Source organism: Genypterus blacodes, unplaced genomic scaffold (genome assembly GCF_046128005.1).
Source record: "Genypterus blacodes isolate CSIRO-AG114 ecotype Tasmania unplaced genomic scaffold, CSIRO-AGI_Gbla_v1 ptg000030l_1, whole genome shotgun sequence".
Taxonomy (NCBI): domain Eukaryota; kingdom Metazoa; phylum Chordata; class Actinopteri; order Ophidiiformes; family Ophidiidae; genus Genypterus; species Genypterus blacodes.
This window is the reverse complement of record NW_027466843.1, coordinates 6,180,622-6,195,345: the sequence shown is the minus strand read 5'-3', so window position 1 is coordinate 6,195,345 and position 14,724 is coordinate 6,180,622. Positions and strand designations below refer to the sequence as shown.

The window sequence follows — 14,724 nt, the reverse complement described above, 5'->3', positions numbered from 1 at the left end:
CCTCAAATGTGTACGCTGCGTTTATTAGGTTAATTCATAGTACAAAATTAATTTATCCCATTATTATTTTAGAGCAGTACAAGTAGGCAAGTAAGTAAACATTCTAAAATCAGTAACACTAAAAGGATGAAGGGAGCAGTCATTGTTGTTTTTACCCCTTAAACATGGAAATGATTGCCGAATTTCAAACAAATGTGCCATAGATAGCTTTATAAACTACCTACCAGTCCTACATGAAAGCTATGATATTGAAAAGTTAATCTGCAAAAAGGTAAATGTTTTTTTATTGTGCATTCCACGTAATATCAATCAAACTGGTGTTGCAATAAAATAACAATAACAATACAGTGAAATAATTCTAAGTCAGGAACAGTTTGATTTATATTACTTTGATTGAACAGTAGAGAAAGAAAGAAAGAAAGAAAGAAAACATAGAATGATTTATGGTATCTCATTGATCATTAGATATTTTGATATTCTGTGAATAATAATGAATTTGTACAATCCAATAAATCAGATAAAAATACACAACTATTTTCTTTATCCCACATGCATATATTCAGTTTATTGTATGAGCTTTATCTCTGAATAATAATGTATTTAATGCACTTGGACTGTCACCAACTCTGACAGCACGAATGGTTGTAAACTGGTGACGATGTGAAACCAATGTAAACCTTTTCAGTAACATTTTGCCCTATAATGCACTGTAACAAAGCTAATGTTATTTGTTTTTATGATTCTTCAAGATGTCCTCCAGCAAACCTACTGAGTCTGAGGTAGAATTTGGGAAAGGGAAACTGTCCGTGCTTGCTTTTGAAATATTTAGAAAGAGAATAAAGTGAAGGTGCGATGGTTTGGGATGTAAGTGGATACGTGTATGTCCAAGGAAAAAGGGCAGGATTTTAATGAAACACCTGAACGGCTGTAAGTCCACACCAGTGACATTTTGCATATATGCACATGATATCAACCTGCTGAATGGCTGCCCCAGAAAGAGAGAGAGAGCAAGAGAGAGAGAGAGAGAGGTCAGGATGACAGCGAAGAGACACCGCAGGAGGAGAGTAAGTGCTGTGTTTGCACTTACAAGCACGAAAGTCATGAAATATGATGGATGAGTGTAATGTAGACTGACAGGCCTACATGTCTTTGGAATAAATTCAAAATGCAAGCGACTGAACATGTCTGTGTCCGTTTACCTCAAGATTAACGCCCACTGCAGCAAGTCTATCAGTTTCAAATGTGAGACCTCAAAAACCAATAGCTAATTCAGATGTAATGTAAAGAAAATGTAAAGCACTTGTCTCCTCACAATGTATGCAGAAGTAAAGGATTATTCTGTAATAGACTGTCAGTGCACTATTTCACATTTTATACCCTGATAATGATCTTGTGCTGTTTTGAATGTGTACATCGGCAGTTTATTTCCTATTTCTCGTTTATAAAGTCACATCAAACTTCATCGCTTTAACTACAAAACAAGGAATGAAGGGTCAAAGTAGAAATAAAACAGATTTATGTTAACATTTGGCATCTAGCAGCGTGCAACGTTAGCTTTCTGGTGACAGTGAAACATCACCCGGCCAAGGCTTAAGTTTAACCTGACAGTTTGCTTGTGTGTTTACTTGGTTGCCATGGACGCAGAGAGACTAGCAGACACTGGTTTGCCCCCAGCTGCTCTCGGCGGTTTCTAAAGAATCTACATTAAGGCCCAGTTGTTGTGTTTGGATGCCAGTAGGGGCTCTGATGAAACAGCTGCGACACGGGAAAAGTCCAGATTTATGGCCTCACCTGCATCAACAAGTGTTTCATCTCAGCCACAACAGCACTCTCCTCAGACAAAACAACAAACTAAAAGCTCTGTGCGTGGTCTAAACGCAAACGCATTATAATTAATACAAAATGGAGTTAAAACTTCATTTTGATTGTTTATAATTTAGGGAATGCGAAATTTATCAATTCAATATAAATGTTGACCCTTTATCCATAAACCATACCAAAATAAAAGCATATTTTTTTGCAATGAGGCTAATACATCAAGGGGTGGGAATGTCTGACCAGCTCAGTGCACTGACCACTGTCTTATTGAGGACCTTTTTTACATTGTTTTACTTCTTTCTCATTTTTTTCTACTGCAGTAAACTAATTCCAGCCCAGTCCACAGGAAAAGTATGCAGTGGCTCCATCTCCACTCCACTACAAACCACCAGGAGGCAAAAGCTCCAACGCATGGATCATTGTTTTTCTGCAGAGTAGTCCTGCAGCTGTGTGAATTGGAGACTGGTGCTGCTCTGCATACTGCTCTGTCATCACTGCCATCATGAAACATCACTCAAATGTCTCACCTCATCCTATTTTCTCCTCATTTAGAATCTAAGTCAAGTAAAGCCAAGTATAAAGCCAACGTGTTTCCAGTGCACTTTTATTACCAGCAGATTACAAATCCAACAAACTGATCTCTAAATATGGAAACATAAGTTCACAATAGGGAAAACATTTTCAGACATACTGAACAACTACAGTATGGCCATGTACAAAAAAACCCAACAACACAGTTTATTGGCTTTAGCGTAGAGGGATTCACATTTGCATCATTTCCGTCTCGATTTTTGCAAGTTCAAAGAAACAACAATGCATGCACGTCATCTCTAAAGGACCAATTAAAAATCCACTGACATTATCATGAACATTTTATAAATGTATACTCTGTTACTCTGGCACAAGTTCTTCTTTCAAGTGTGTGAATGGTGATACAGTGGCATTCTGTTAAACAAAACTAAGCTGCTCCTTCTTAGTCAACATATTTAACTTAGAAAAAAAGGGAATGTTGACAGTTTGGGGGAAGTTAACCCTGTGTGTCCAGTGTTATATTTACATGCACATCAGTACAATTACTGTGCTGGGGGGGCGGGGGGGGGGGGGAATTACAGTGATACTATCTATGCTGTGTATTATGCCTCACATCAAGCATACATACTGTGCAGCATGTACCCATTATAAATACATTTTCATAGAAATCCACAAAAACACAATGCAAGAATTCCTGATTTCTAACAAAATGTCCAGAGGAATGTAAACATTGCATGTGCTATTTCATCATTATCCTTTTTCACTGTTTGTGGTTGAGGTGTGATAGGTGTCCCTGAACGTAATGAACCGCCTTTGAGTGACAACACTGAGTAGGACCTGAAACCTGCCCGGAAGAATGAAGCCTCCCTTTTTTGCGGAATGTTCATTGGAATTCTCTTCTACCAGCTTGAGTCAAAAACCTTCTTGCACATGTTGGAGTTCTCTTGGTGAAGAGGGAACTCAGAGCCGGGGATGAGCTGCTTCTTGCCTTTACGCAACACAAAACTCTTCCCGGAAGGCAGGCGCTCGTACTTAGTCATGTTGTCGCTGCAAACAGAAAAAAGAAAAGAAATTTGTTTCATTTGTTCAAACTTTACGAAAGGAAAAGAGACATCATCTGCTGCTGCCCTGTTGCATCATCACCTGATGGGAAAGGTAGTTTTGTCCATCTGTATGCACACCAGGAAGGGATATTCAGAGAACTGGACGGTGGTGATGAAGTCCAGTGCCGCCTCCGTCTCAAAGCTGACCTCCATACCCGCACTGAGGAAGTCCAAGTCCACCGCAACGTTGCCAGTGACCACCATCGCTCCCCTGTGACCAAGAGCAAATGTGTTCAATATACATGAAACACACAGCTGAAATTCAACATCATGTAGACATTTTATATCCATGGAAAGCGGACTAATTTGGCATACACAGCGTCTTTAAATATATAATTAAACTTTATAAGGCACTGATCCAATATATCTCCACAAATACAACAGTCAACTTTGAGGGAGAGCTGCCAGAAAGGTTTACGTTCTGTGTTTATATGAGAAAGCATTTTGTCACTGACTCATAGCCCAGGTAGCTCAGACACTAACAAGTGCAGTTTAACTACTTTGAAATAACTTCCCCCTTTTATTTCCATATCAAGTGTAATGCCAACCACTTGACGCCCCAACCTCTGTAAGTTTACCCACGGAGACGTGCTTTGACAAAGATGCCAGTGTGGTTTGTTCTGCTTCTATAGATAGCCTGACAGTCTATTATCAGGGTGGAAGAGGTACAACTATGCTGATCCGTTCACCTGCCTCTGCCATTCCCTTGCACGCACGCATTAACTCCTCCTAAAGGCCTATATAAGATATTAGTCTTAATCGCTTCAAAATATATATAGGACAATACAACATACTCAGAAGTATAGAAGCAAGTTACTTTGTTTGAAGCTATGTTGTGCCAGTGCTACTGTTCCAGGAAAGGTATCAAAGGTACAGGAGATTGGTTTCTAAATGTATTGCAAAACTGAAACTATGCAGGATAAGGGCAGTTGGGATTTGTTTGTATTGAAATATTATTGTGCAGCTGTAACGCCATTACATTTTGCAGTTGAGTATCTTTCACTAAACTATGGTTGATATTGCACAAGAGTTACAGCCTATGCCAACTACAGGAAGAGGCCATGGAATATAAAGAGAAATGTTTTCAGATTCATCAACATGCTTCATCCAAATCTATGAATATTTGTAAGAAAAAAGCAAGGAACCACAGGGATAAACAACACACACATACAACAACAGTACAAGACTCGTACAAACGAGTATTGAATTAGAACAAAGAATATCTGTGGTGTTTCCTTTTAATCCTGTTTGATCACCAGATGCTGTGGATATCCAAGCATGCGCTGGGTTTTAGCTGCTACCGTCGCGTACTGACTGTAATGTTCTAAAATAAGAGAACCAGACAGAACTGACGTCATACACACAAACATTGGACCAACACGGGGCATGAACGGTCACACACACACACACAATAGAGCGTATGTCCAGTTTGCCAGTGGAAGCGATGAATCAGACAACACTTATAGAACATCTAAAGTTCACATAAATCCAACATCAACACGGATCTATTTGTAGTACAGTGACATAGCCAGACCTTCAGAAACAACCTCCATTTCTGTCACAAGGTTGTTTTCTAAGAACTGCTTGTCTGTCACAAGGCCTTTGCCCTGCAGTCACATTACATCATACTTATAGGTTACATCACCCCATTAACAAAAGAGATTGGGTGCAAGTGGAAAAAGTACAGCCAGGGAGATCATCTCTCATCACATAGCTGCATTTCACTGACACCCGTACAGAGGACATGAAAGCTTGACTGATGCTGGGATTTAGCTTGACCAGTGGTACTGAAAGCACTTCCTGGTGGCTCTGGAAATACCTTGATCGAATCCAATCAATCCAAACCGTATTTCTCTGAGTTTGTTGTTCATTGGTGAGGTTGTACAAGGTTTGAGAACTACTGAGCAAAACCTTTAGATCACTATCATTCACGTTACTGTAATACTCCTTCATAGTGTTGTTCTGCTATAAATCTTGACTGTACCTGTTGTTGACGCTGGTCTTGGACTCCCTGTACCACAGACTGATCTCCATGCCTCCAGAAATGTCAATGGCTAACCCTCCCTGAAACTCTGCAGCCGCCTTCAGACCAGACTGGAGCTGGATGACCTGGAGGAACGACAGAGAGTATAAAACCAAACAAACAAACACACATACACACAGAAGGCTTGATGTATAATGTATGCTTAGCTTAATCTAATTCATCCAGGTGGAACAATGTCACAAGAAATGTCAGTTAACCACAGACTGCTTGAGTCAAATCTGAAATTTACTACAACTACAGTTATGTATCATCTCACACATCTACAGTCAAGCCCATGTACAAGAGACCAAGATCTGACGTGATTGTCACTTAACAAACAGGGCTTTGGCTTTCTAAACAGTGGCAGCTGTTCACCTCAGAATGATCAGTCAGCAGGATGAGACCCTTCACTACATTCATGGGGTCCCCGGACATGGAGAACATTTTGGACATGAGGTCACTGTAACCCTTGAAGAAGGTGACGGGCCTCAACTGAACGTCAAACAGCAGAGCCGACATCCCCGCAAACGAGTCCAGGCCTTCCTCTCCCTCGTCAGGCGTGGCAGCAATCAGCGACTCAAGGCCTTGAGCCTCGATCGCCACCTGCACACACACAGTTTTTCATGAAAAAAGGCACAGACACAACGCGACTGCTCCATTTCTAATCATCAGTGCGGTTCTTCACCTGTAGACCATGTAGCATCGCTCCATTACTAGCACCATATATGTTCATGTTGCTTCTCCTCATGACCCCAGAACCAGAATAAAGGATGTCCAAACTGTACGTAGAGGTCACATCAGCAGATTCTGAGAGAAGGGGAATGTTTTTGTTTGTTTAATGAGATTTATGAGACAAATTACCTATGATTGAGCTCAAAACCAAGGTACACCAGGGTCTGCTTGGGTAATCTGGCTCAAATGGATCCAGGGCATTACAATACAAAGAAATTCGATACTCACGAGCCATGAAACCAGAGAATGAAGACGATGACCCAACTTTGGCAAATCGGTCGTAGTTGTTGGAAATCATGTCTTTCATCACCTGCTGTATAACTTTGCTGAAAAGTGAAAAATATGTTAAAAAGGACTGTAATATGTAACCATGCATGACAGTAAATGCTTACTTCCACCTGGAAACTTCTGGTTTTTACCACATTACATACCTGGCAGGCATCTGGAAGCGGAGAATGTCCTGGATCTTAGACAGCATGTATTTGTTCATCTCATGTGGGAGGCTTCCAATGGACAGAAGCAGATTTCTGACCTCAGTGCTTGAGGGGTCGCTGCTGAGGATGACATCTGCGGCAGCTACCCTCACATTTTTCTCATAGATGCGTCGATTCTGGTGGTAAACCCTGTTCACAGTCTGTTTGACCTAAAATTCAGATGATACAGATATATTTAGCTCTTTTATTACGTAGGTTTTCTTGGCACTCAACTCCTTCTGCATACTTCAACCTATAGACACCATTCAATCATCAACGCATTCAGAATATTCAGCAACCTAAACCTGAACCCTAATCCTAACATTTCTCAGGCACTTGGGTACAATTATCATCAATTGCAATAACATTTTCTTCAGGAAATGCCTTTGTAGTTTTCTTTGAATTTCTGTTACATGCTGGGTAACTCCGCGCTCACACACGAGGTGGTGAAGCGTAATGTAGCTTACCTCATCTGTCATAAGACTGATGTCGTATCTCTGCAAGGCAGTGAGGGCGATGGTGCTGTAGGCTCCCACTTCTGACTCTGCATATTTGGTAAAGATGGGAATGGCTTCAGGCAGCAGAGAGTTCTTCAGAGCCAGCAGATACATTTGGACCTCCGACTCAACCTGTGTGCCGGTGGGACCTTCCAAAATCTGCTTCTTTACCTGGACAACTGCCTGAGACATAACACACACACACACAGTTACATCACAGTAACAATTAAGTTACAATGAACACAATACAACTGATTCACAAACTGGCATGATGATATGATAGTTATTATATCATAAGCATAGAAGTATGTTAGGCTCACTGGTAAATCACAGCCTCCTTTCTGGCACAGCTTGTAGACCAGAGCTCCCATAATGATCACCACTGACTCTTTGATGTCATTGCTGCCAATTTTCCCCTTTGAAATGTCCTGCAAAGGAGACAGAGACTCTCATTTTTCCATGGCAGAAACATTTATGTTTTCCAGATATTGTTTTCGGTAATGTTTGTGGAATTTGCAAAATCTCCAGGGTGACGACTTACAATCAGAGCCTGCAGCATCCTCTCATTGGGATGTGAGGCAAAGCCGCATGCGTAGAGAAACCTTTCCTGCAACACCAAACCTTTGGCATCGGTGAAGTTCAGGAATTGGAGCACAGCGTCCAGAGAAGCAGTAGTCTGGGCAGAAGTCACAGCATCCACCACCTGAGGTCTGATGAGCAGCAGGGAGAGAAATAGTTACACGCCTGCAGGTAACTATTGTTGTTAGGGTTAATGGAATGAGTGGCAGGGAGACTGAGAGGTAAGTATGATGGAGGAAAGGAGGAGGAGTCTGTTTACAGAGCGGTCTTGCTGGCACTCGTCATCACTTTGAGGATCTGGTCCTTGGACGCCTTCCGAATGCTCTGGATGAGAGCCAGGAAGCTGCGAGGAGCCGCGGCCTTGGCCAGGTTGGCCGGCTCCAGCTGCTTCTGCTCAGCCTGCCAGTGCTCAAAAAGCTGAGGGGGGGACACAGGAATTAGAATTAAGGACTAATTCAATATAGTTTTAGGATGATGACTTGGGGATGTATGTAAAGAGAAGAAATCCTTTTAAAATAGCTTCAAATACATTCAACTACATTAAAACAAAAAAAAAGCAGTGGAGTCACCACAACATGCTGAACCAAATAGGTTATAGTATTGTAGAGTGTAAAGGTGTGTGTAAAAATGAACAAAGCATTAGCTAAAGTTGTATCAGTAAGATTAAAATCATTTGTTCAAGAATCAGATTTTAATTTAAAGCTTTTTTTAACAGTGGTCATTTAGGACCACATGTGTCCAATCAATATTTCAATAATTTGCAGTTACATATTCATCCCATACTTGATATATTATGGATGCCATGTACTTTTTTTAGTTGTTCTAATCTCTTCCTGTTTTTTGGCTTTAATGATTGGTTGCTATGCAAATATTTAAGCTGTACAGCTCATGTTATCATAAATCGACATTTCTGTTACATAAGTGCTATCAATACTGCAGTGTTCTGTCTGACCATGATAAGTAACGGATGCAAAGAAAGTCAATCCATAGGAATTTGAAAGTGCATATTTGGGAAGGTGAAAGTGAAAAGTCTGTGTGTGGAAGTGAGCATTCACTTACTGTTGGACATCCTTTGCATTTAGGTTTGACTTTCTCAGCTTTAACACCCACAGCAACCAGTTTGTCATCGATTGACTTGACAACCCCAGCCACATGTTTCCCAGCAGCCTCCAGTGGTCCAGCCTCTGTGCCCACCAGTGTGAAAGTTTGTCTGCAAAGGAAGACAATTCAAATTAGAAGTCTGCTCATATGACACATGAAACTACAAGCATCGTTCAACCTTTTCACATCTACCTGGACACGACTTTGGCTGCGGTGGATCTCCGGGCATTAAGAGTGACTGTGTGAGTCTCTTCAGCCACAGCCGACTTGACGAAACCATCTTCAAGCGTGAACACTGTAACAGAACTGGACTTCCTGTTCACACCCAAGACCTGGGAGGGGGGCGAAATTACAAAAGGATTGAGAGAGAATCTTCATATTGGAGCAGTGTGTGTGGAGTGTATGGACACTCGTTGACTCACCTGACTGTGCGTGGTGAAGCCAGTCTCTGCCGTCTTACACGTGTCCAGAATCTTGGTTCTGGTCACTTGGTCATTTACTGCCTTGTACTCAACTTTGCATCTTCCAGAGACGTCGTTCTGCTCCCACAAATGCAGGAAGTCAGTTACATGCATGAATGAAAGGCATGAATGTATGAGATGCAATGATAAGCACAACATTTACCTCTATAACCTTCCCACTATTAAGCTGGACTTGCAGTAAGCTGGCCACTCCTCTTTTGAGGTTCTTGACGAGTGCAGGCTCTGCCCAGTAGGAATAAAAGGCTTTGACCTAGAGCAAAAGTGGAAAACAAAGATTTTAAAAGACTTGACAACAATAAATACCAAAGCACTTTGACCAGCAGATAATGCACGGCAGCAACCTACTGTATGTGATGTAACTCAGTTTTCATTTGCTGAACTTCATACCAAACCTCAAATCAGCTTGGTTATAATAGTAGAAAGCACATTTCACTTTGTAAATAAAATGGAATAAACTGTATTCTTTCATGTGGAGAACATAAATGATCTCTGATTTCACAAGGTACTGAATACAGGACGTGTCACTGAATTACGAGGGTCGAATGATAAGTTCCGAGCTTGACACATAAGGAAGTAAGCAGTGGTTGGAATACTTTTCTATGAAATACAATTCCTTTGATTGGTGATTATAACGTAATTTCCTTGTTAACCTGGTCAGGAAAAATAATCATCCATGACATTGGGATCAAATCTCTCCAGCACAAGTGTGTCAAATTGGAAGGCGGTTCTGTTATAAATAACCTTATGAGAACCTTCTCTGCTGGGTTCAGAACACATCAATCAGCACTCACATTGCACTATGCTACGGTTCTCACAGCAGCGTTTCCCCATGAGGCTTCGGTTTGGCTAAATGACTGACTGATGTGTTGCTCATGAGCACAGAAAGTGACACATTACATCATCGTAGACTGTCTCCGAAACAGTATGTAATTTATTTGCAGCACCCGAACCACAATATCAGATAGACCCTCCACAAATAGACTGCAGAGTGTCACTGTGTATAGTTTTCCTATCCCGGCCTTCCATAAGTATATATAAACCAATAACAATCATGTTTCACACTCCAAAATGTCTCTCATGACAGTCTCTTGGCTCTCTTGAAAACTAACGCCCCTTTTAGAACTAACATCAAAATGCATTCCCTGGATATGTGACACCCAAGATAATGACACCCGATTACACTTTGAATTAAAAAGCGCGCTGGCTATCTGGACTCTGGATTTAAGCCTCTTTGCTCTTTTACATGGACTGTCACCTGTTTGTCTTCCAGGTGCAACTATCCATTTATGGCAAGTTGCAACTCCTGATTCAAAATAACTTTATTAGGCACAAGGCGGGGAGATCAGATCACAGAGAGGATTGCATTGAGGAATATGTTTATTGCACAGCGGCAGTCTTATCCAGTGAGCAGCCAGGCCACGTTTACAATCTCACCTTCCTTCAATGACACTCTGAACCTGCTGACCTTTGCACACACGCGCACACACATCTGTTTGGTATTTACCCTGCCAGCATCATCACTCTTAACACATGGGAGAGAAAAGCTCATTAATCCCCCGAAGACAACAACAGTGCTGTCAGCAGGGAACTAAAATAAGCAACTGATTTTACTACACAGCTTAAACAAGCGGCTCTGGCTGGTGTTAAGATGATAGACTGGATGGATTCTTGTGCTGCATGAAGTAAATCAGGTTGAGATCGCTCTTACCTTTCCATTTCTCAGATGGACCAGAAAAGGTTGTGTCACAGCTGCAAACATGCTCTTCCCCATGAGGCCTTCCACCGTGGATCCATGAAGGACGTTGTTGTTCCCCGATCGACGGCCCGCAGGCTCGATCCTCACATTTGAGATCTGATAACGACAAAAAGCAGATATGACCCAGGTGTCCTCAAATGCCTACAGTCGTAATTCATCTGAAACACACGAGCGTTGACATTATGTCCCCTCCGGTCACATGATTGTATGTAACTTACCACAAACTGAATCAGTTGATCGTCTTTACTGCTGGGATCCCTCCAAACTAAATTGACATCCACATCACTGGAGATCCTGTAGCCTGCACTGCCATCTTTTGATGACCCCTTGGTCTGGTCCACCAGCACCTCAGTGCTGTAGCTGAATTTGTACAGCTGGTTGTTATTCAGTCGGGGTCCAGCAGCGCCACCTGAAGAAACATACAAACACAGTTGGTTGAGAAAGGGAAATCAAGAAAGTGCAAGTGAGATGCAATAAGACCATTTTCTCATTGTGTCCATAGGTTTGGTAAATGAAAACATAGATGCTTTACATTACTGACCAGCACTATATAATATAAAGCCTACTTGTGTTTTTTTTAGCCCAACTATTGCATTTTCCCAACTTTCAGGCTTTTTTCAGTCAAATGTACAGTACACAAAATGTGAATTTTGGGGTGTGTAAAAGCTAGAAAATGTTAAAATTGACAAAAATGATCAGTAATCTCACATCACACTTTCTGATTTCTAAATGTATGTGCCACATGGGACAATCCGCATTAGGAACTGCAGTGTATCACACAATGCTCATGGTTACTTTAGCAAGAACAATGATTAGTGATCACTGGGACAGACTAGATCAAACAACTTTCAAATCTCTGGAATTGACACCGATGCAGTGCTTTGAAAAATACAAATGTAAAATACGCAAAAACAGCAGCATGTTCTTTTAAAACTCAAATCTGCAAATGGTAAAACTAGAGTCCCTGCCTGTAATACAGATCTCTTCATAACGAAACATACTAGACATACAGGTCTACTATGAATTTGTATGTATTTAGCTTCAAAAAAACCACACTGACACGAAACAAAGCTGAGTTGTCTTTTCTTTCATTTTTAGTTTCCTTCACACAGATACTGCCTTTGTTCAGGGCTGAGGTGACTACAGGCCTCAGCCGGCGGTCATTTAACTAGGTGTGTTCATGACTTGACAAGATCAAATCTGCTCCGCTCTGGTAATGTGAGGCTTTCTGTCAGATATGACATCAGGGCCACGAGGGACGAGACACTGACGTGTCAGTATTTGATTTCATCACAGCCACCGAAGAAGGTGCTGCTGAAACTCACACACCTGGATTACTGCCAGTGTGCTCAATTACAACATAGTTAATATGATGTTTCATTTGGCTTCCACGCTTAATTGATTGAGACATCTGAAGCTGGGACTTTCCTGGCTGCTATCATCGATCAAGAGGCTCCTTTGTATTCTAAAACACTTTGAACTACAAAGAGGCTAACACCACTCATTCATACTTATTCCTTTCACACTGATCTGAGCTGAGGGATCCTGCTGAAACATCTCATTGAGAAAAGAAGACAGTTCCTTCACCAGAGAGTGAAAGAAGCAGTGAACTCACCTGTGGGTGAAGCTGAGGCAGAGGAGGCTGTGCAAAGCAAGAGCGCAACAAGAGTAAACATGGTGTGTTCTCCCGTAAACGGACGGATGAAGCCGACAGAGAGCATCAGAGGCAGAAAGAAAGGCAAAGGCTGCTCCGATTATGTTTTATCTGCGGGGAGGGCAGAATCCAAACTCCACGCTCCAGTACTAAGTGCAGATAACCAGGTAATCATTAACCTGAGCGCCACTGATTTGACAGGAACTATTGATTTATATGCCCGGACGCCTCTTTTTATACAGAGGGCATGCGCAGCGTCTCTGTCTTAATCAATGGAATGGGATTATCCTTGATTGATTAGATTTACCGAACAACAACACAGAGGAGCGATCACTGCAAACCCAAAATTAAACATCAAACTTTTGCTTTCAAGTGCACAATAGCGACATTTGCATACAAGTTCGCGTTTATTTACCCGGCAATGGAAGAGAGACGTCCTCGTTTGACAAACCTTCCCCCCAGTTTGGTCGGTTTTGTGGGGGTTAACAGGCGCCGCTTTGTGGCGCTGGTCGGGTTGGAGGAAGCGGGGCCGTGAACGCGTCTCCGCAGGCGTCAGGTTACAGCCTTTAGGTTTGGGGGAAACTCAGCTGTGGCTCCAGAACGTATAAGGAGAAATTATTGTAGGTTTGGTAGATTTTAAACATTTAATAAAGACTTTTCGCACTGCTTCATTTGTTTGTTTGTTTTAACACGTAATTGCCAATTTCCATCCTCAATCTACATTTATTTAGGGAAAATCAGTTATTTTAAGAAGCCAATTAAGAAAAACAATTCAAAAAAACATTTCAGTTCAAGAAGAGCATATTGCAATTCATAATTTACTATTTGTTTGTATTTTGTTGGTCATTGTGTTCTTTTTTCAGATAAAAAATAAACTGAGATTCTTTTATTCCACAGACCACATACATACATACATATACTCTCTTTTAACATTTGTTTTGTTGTTTGTTAATAATACTCTATATACTAACGTTACATGTCATTACTTTACAATTTTTACAAAGTTAAACAATGCACATGATGATTTTGTGAGTTAGTGGCTTGCTGGTGAGGTGATACTTGGATGTTTTGGTTGGCACAGAGGTGAAACGACAGTTATCAGGTGTCACTGAGAGCTCTGATTGCGTCCTCAGCCCAGATGTGGCAGAAGAAATAACTAAAGATGTTCACAGTTTGCAAATGATCTTACAAAATAATCTTCATGCAGCCACTGGGTGTCAGTATGTGTGTCTTCGTGTTATGTGTGCCTCTGAGGACATGGGCCCCAGTCTCTGCAGCTCTGAACCCAGACAGCAGAACACTTTTGTCTCTCCCCAGTACACAGACGGCATCTCACTGTATCCTATCTGATCTTATCCTATCCTATCTGATCTCAGCAGCGGCCAGCAGCCTCTCTCTCTCTAGAGAATGATGACCATCCCAACAATATCATACAGATAAAGTACCAAGAACTATGTCGTGACCTGTGACACACACTCCAAGGAAATCACTGCCTTTGAAACTATGAAGCAGATGGACACAACAAGCAGAATACAACAGGATACAATGAAATAGAGCTCTGATGGGATGAAAAAGCTATTTTATACAACTTTGCTCTTCTGCACATTTCTGGACATACAGTACATATTCAATGTTTACATTTGTGTATGACTTATTACTATTTTTAAGGCAGCTGTCTGAGAAGGTTTATATCAATCATTCACATAGAATAATCGCTCAGCAGTTGAAGTGTGAACTGCTTAGCATGTATTTAATATGATTTAATCACACTTAATCATCCAAACTTGAGGTAACAAACAAGTAAAAGGAGCAGAGGAATCTGGCCAAAGGTCAGATCAGAACCTGTACAGATCAGAGGTTTGGAATCAGTCCTGATAAGAGAAAAACTAACAGATATACTTATCAAAGGCCATCTGAACTTAAAAGTATCAGTGTGGAAGTGTGTGTATGTGTGTTTGGGAAGGAGAGGACTCGT

General features: G+C 41.3%; 1 protein-coding gene across 1 annotated transcript; it reads right to left on the bottom strand.

The window, feature by feature from the left end:
* Positions 1 to 2,405: 2,405 nt before the first annotated feature.
* Positions 2,406 to 12,852, bottom strand: mttp (microsomal triglyceride transfer protein). The gene is made up of 18 exons (XM_076145637.1): positions 12,711 to 12,852; positions 11,314 to 11,504; positions 11,048 to 11,191; positions 9,482 to 9,589; positions 9,280 to 9,396; positions 9,050 to 9,189; positions 8,816 to 8,966; positions 8,016 to 8,173; positions 7,719 to 7,887; positions 7,498 to 7,605; positions 7,148 to 7,360; positions 6,639 to 6,850; positions 6,436 to 6,533; positions 6,161 to 6,282; positions 5,851 to 6,078; positions 5,437 to 5,561; positions 3,493 to 3,663; positions 2,406 to 3,396 (listed from the first exon to the last, which is right to left on the bottom strand). The coding sequence occupies exons 1-18, from the start codon at positions 12,814 to 12,816 to the stop codon at positions 3,249 to 3,251; spliced, it is 2,709 nt and encodes a 902-aa protein (XP_076001752.1). The 5' UTR covers positions 12,817 to 12,852; the 3' UTR covers positions 2,406 to 3,248.
* Positions 12,853 to 14,724: the final 1,872 nt, after the last annotated feature.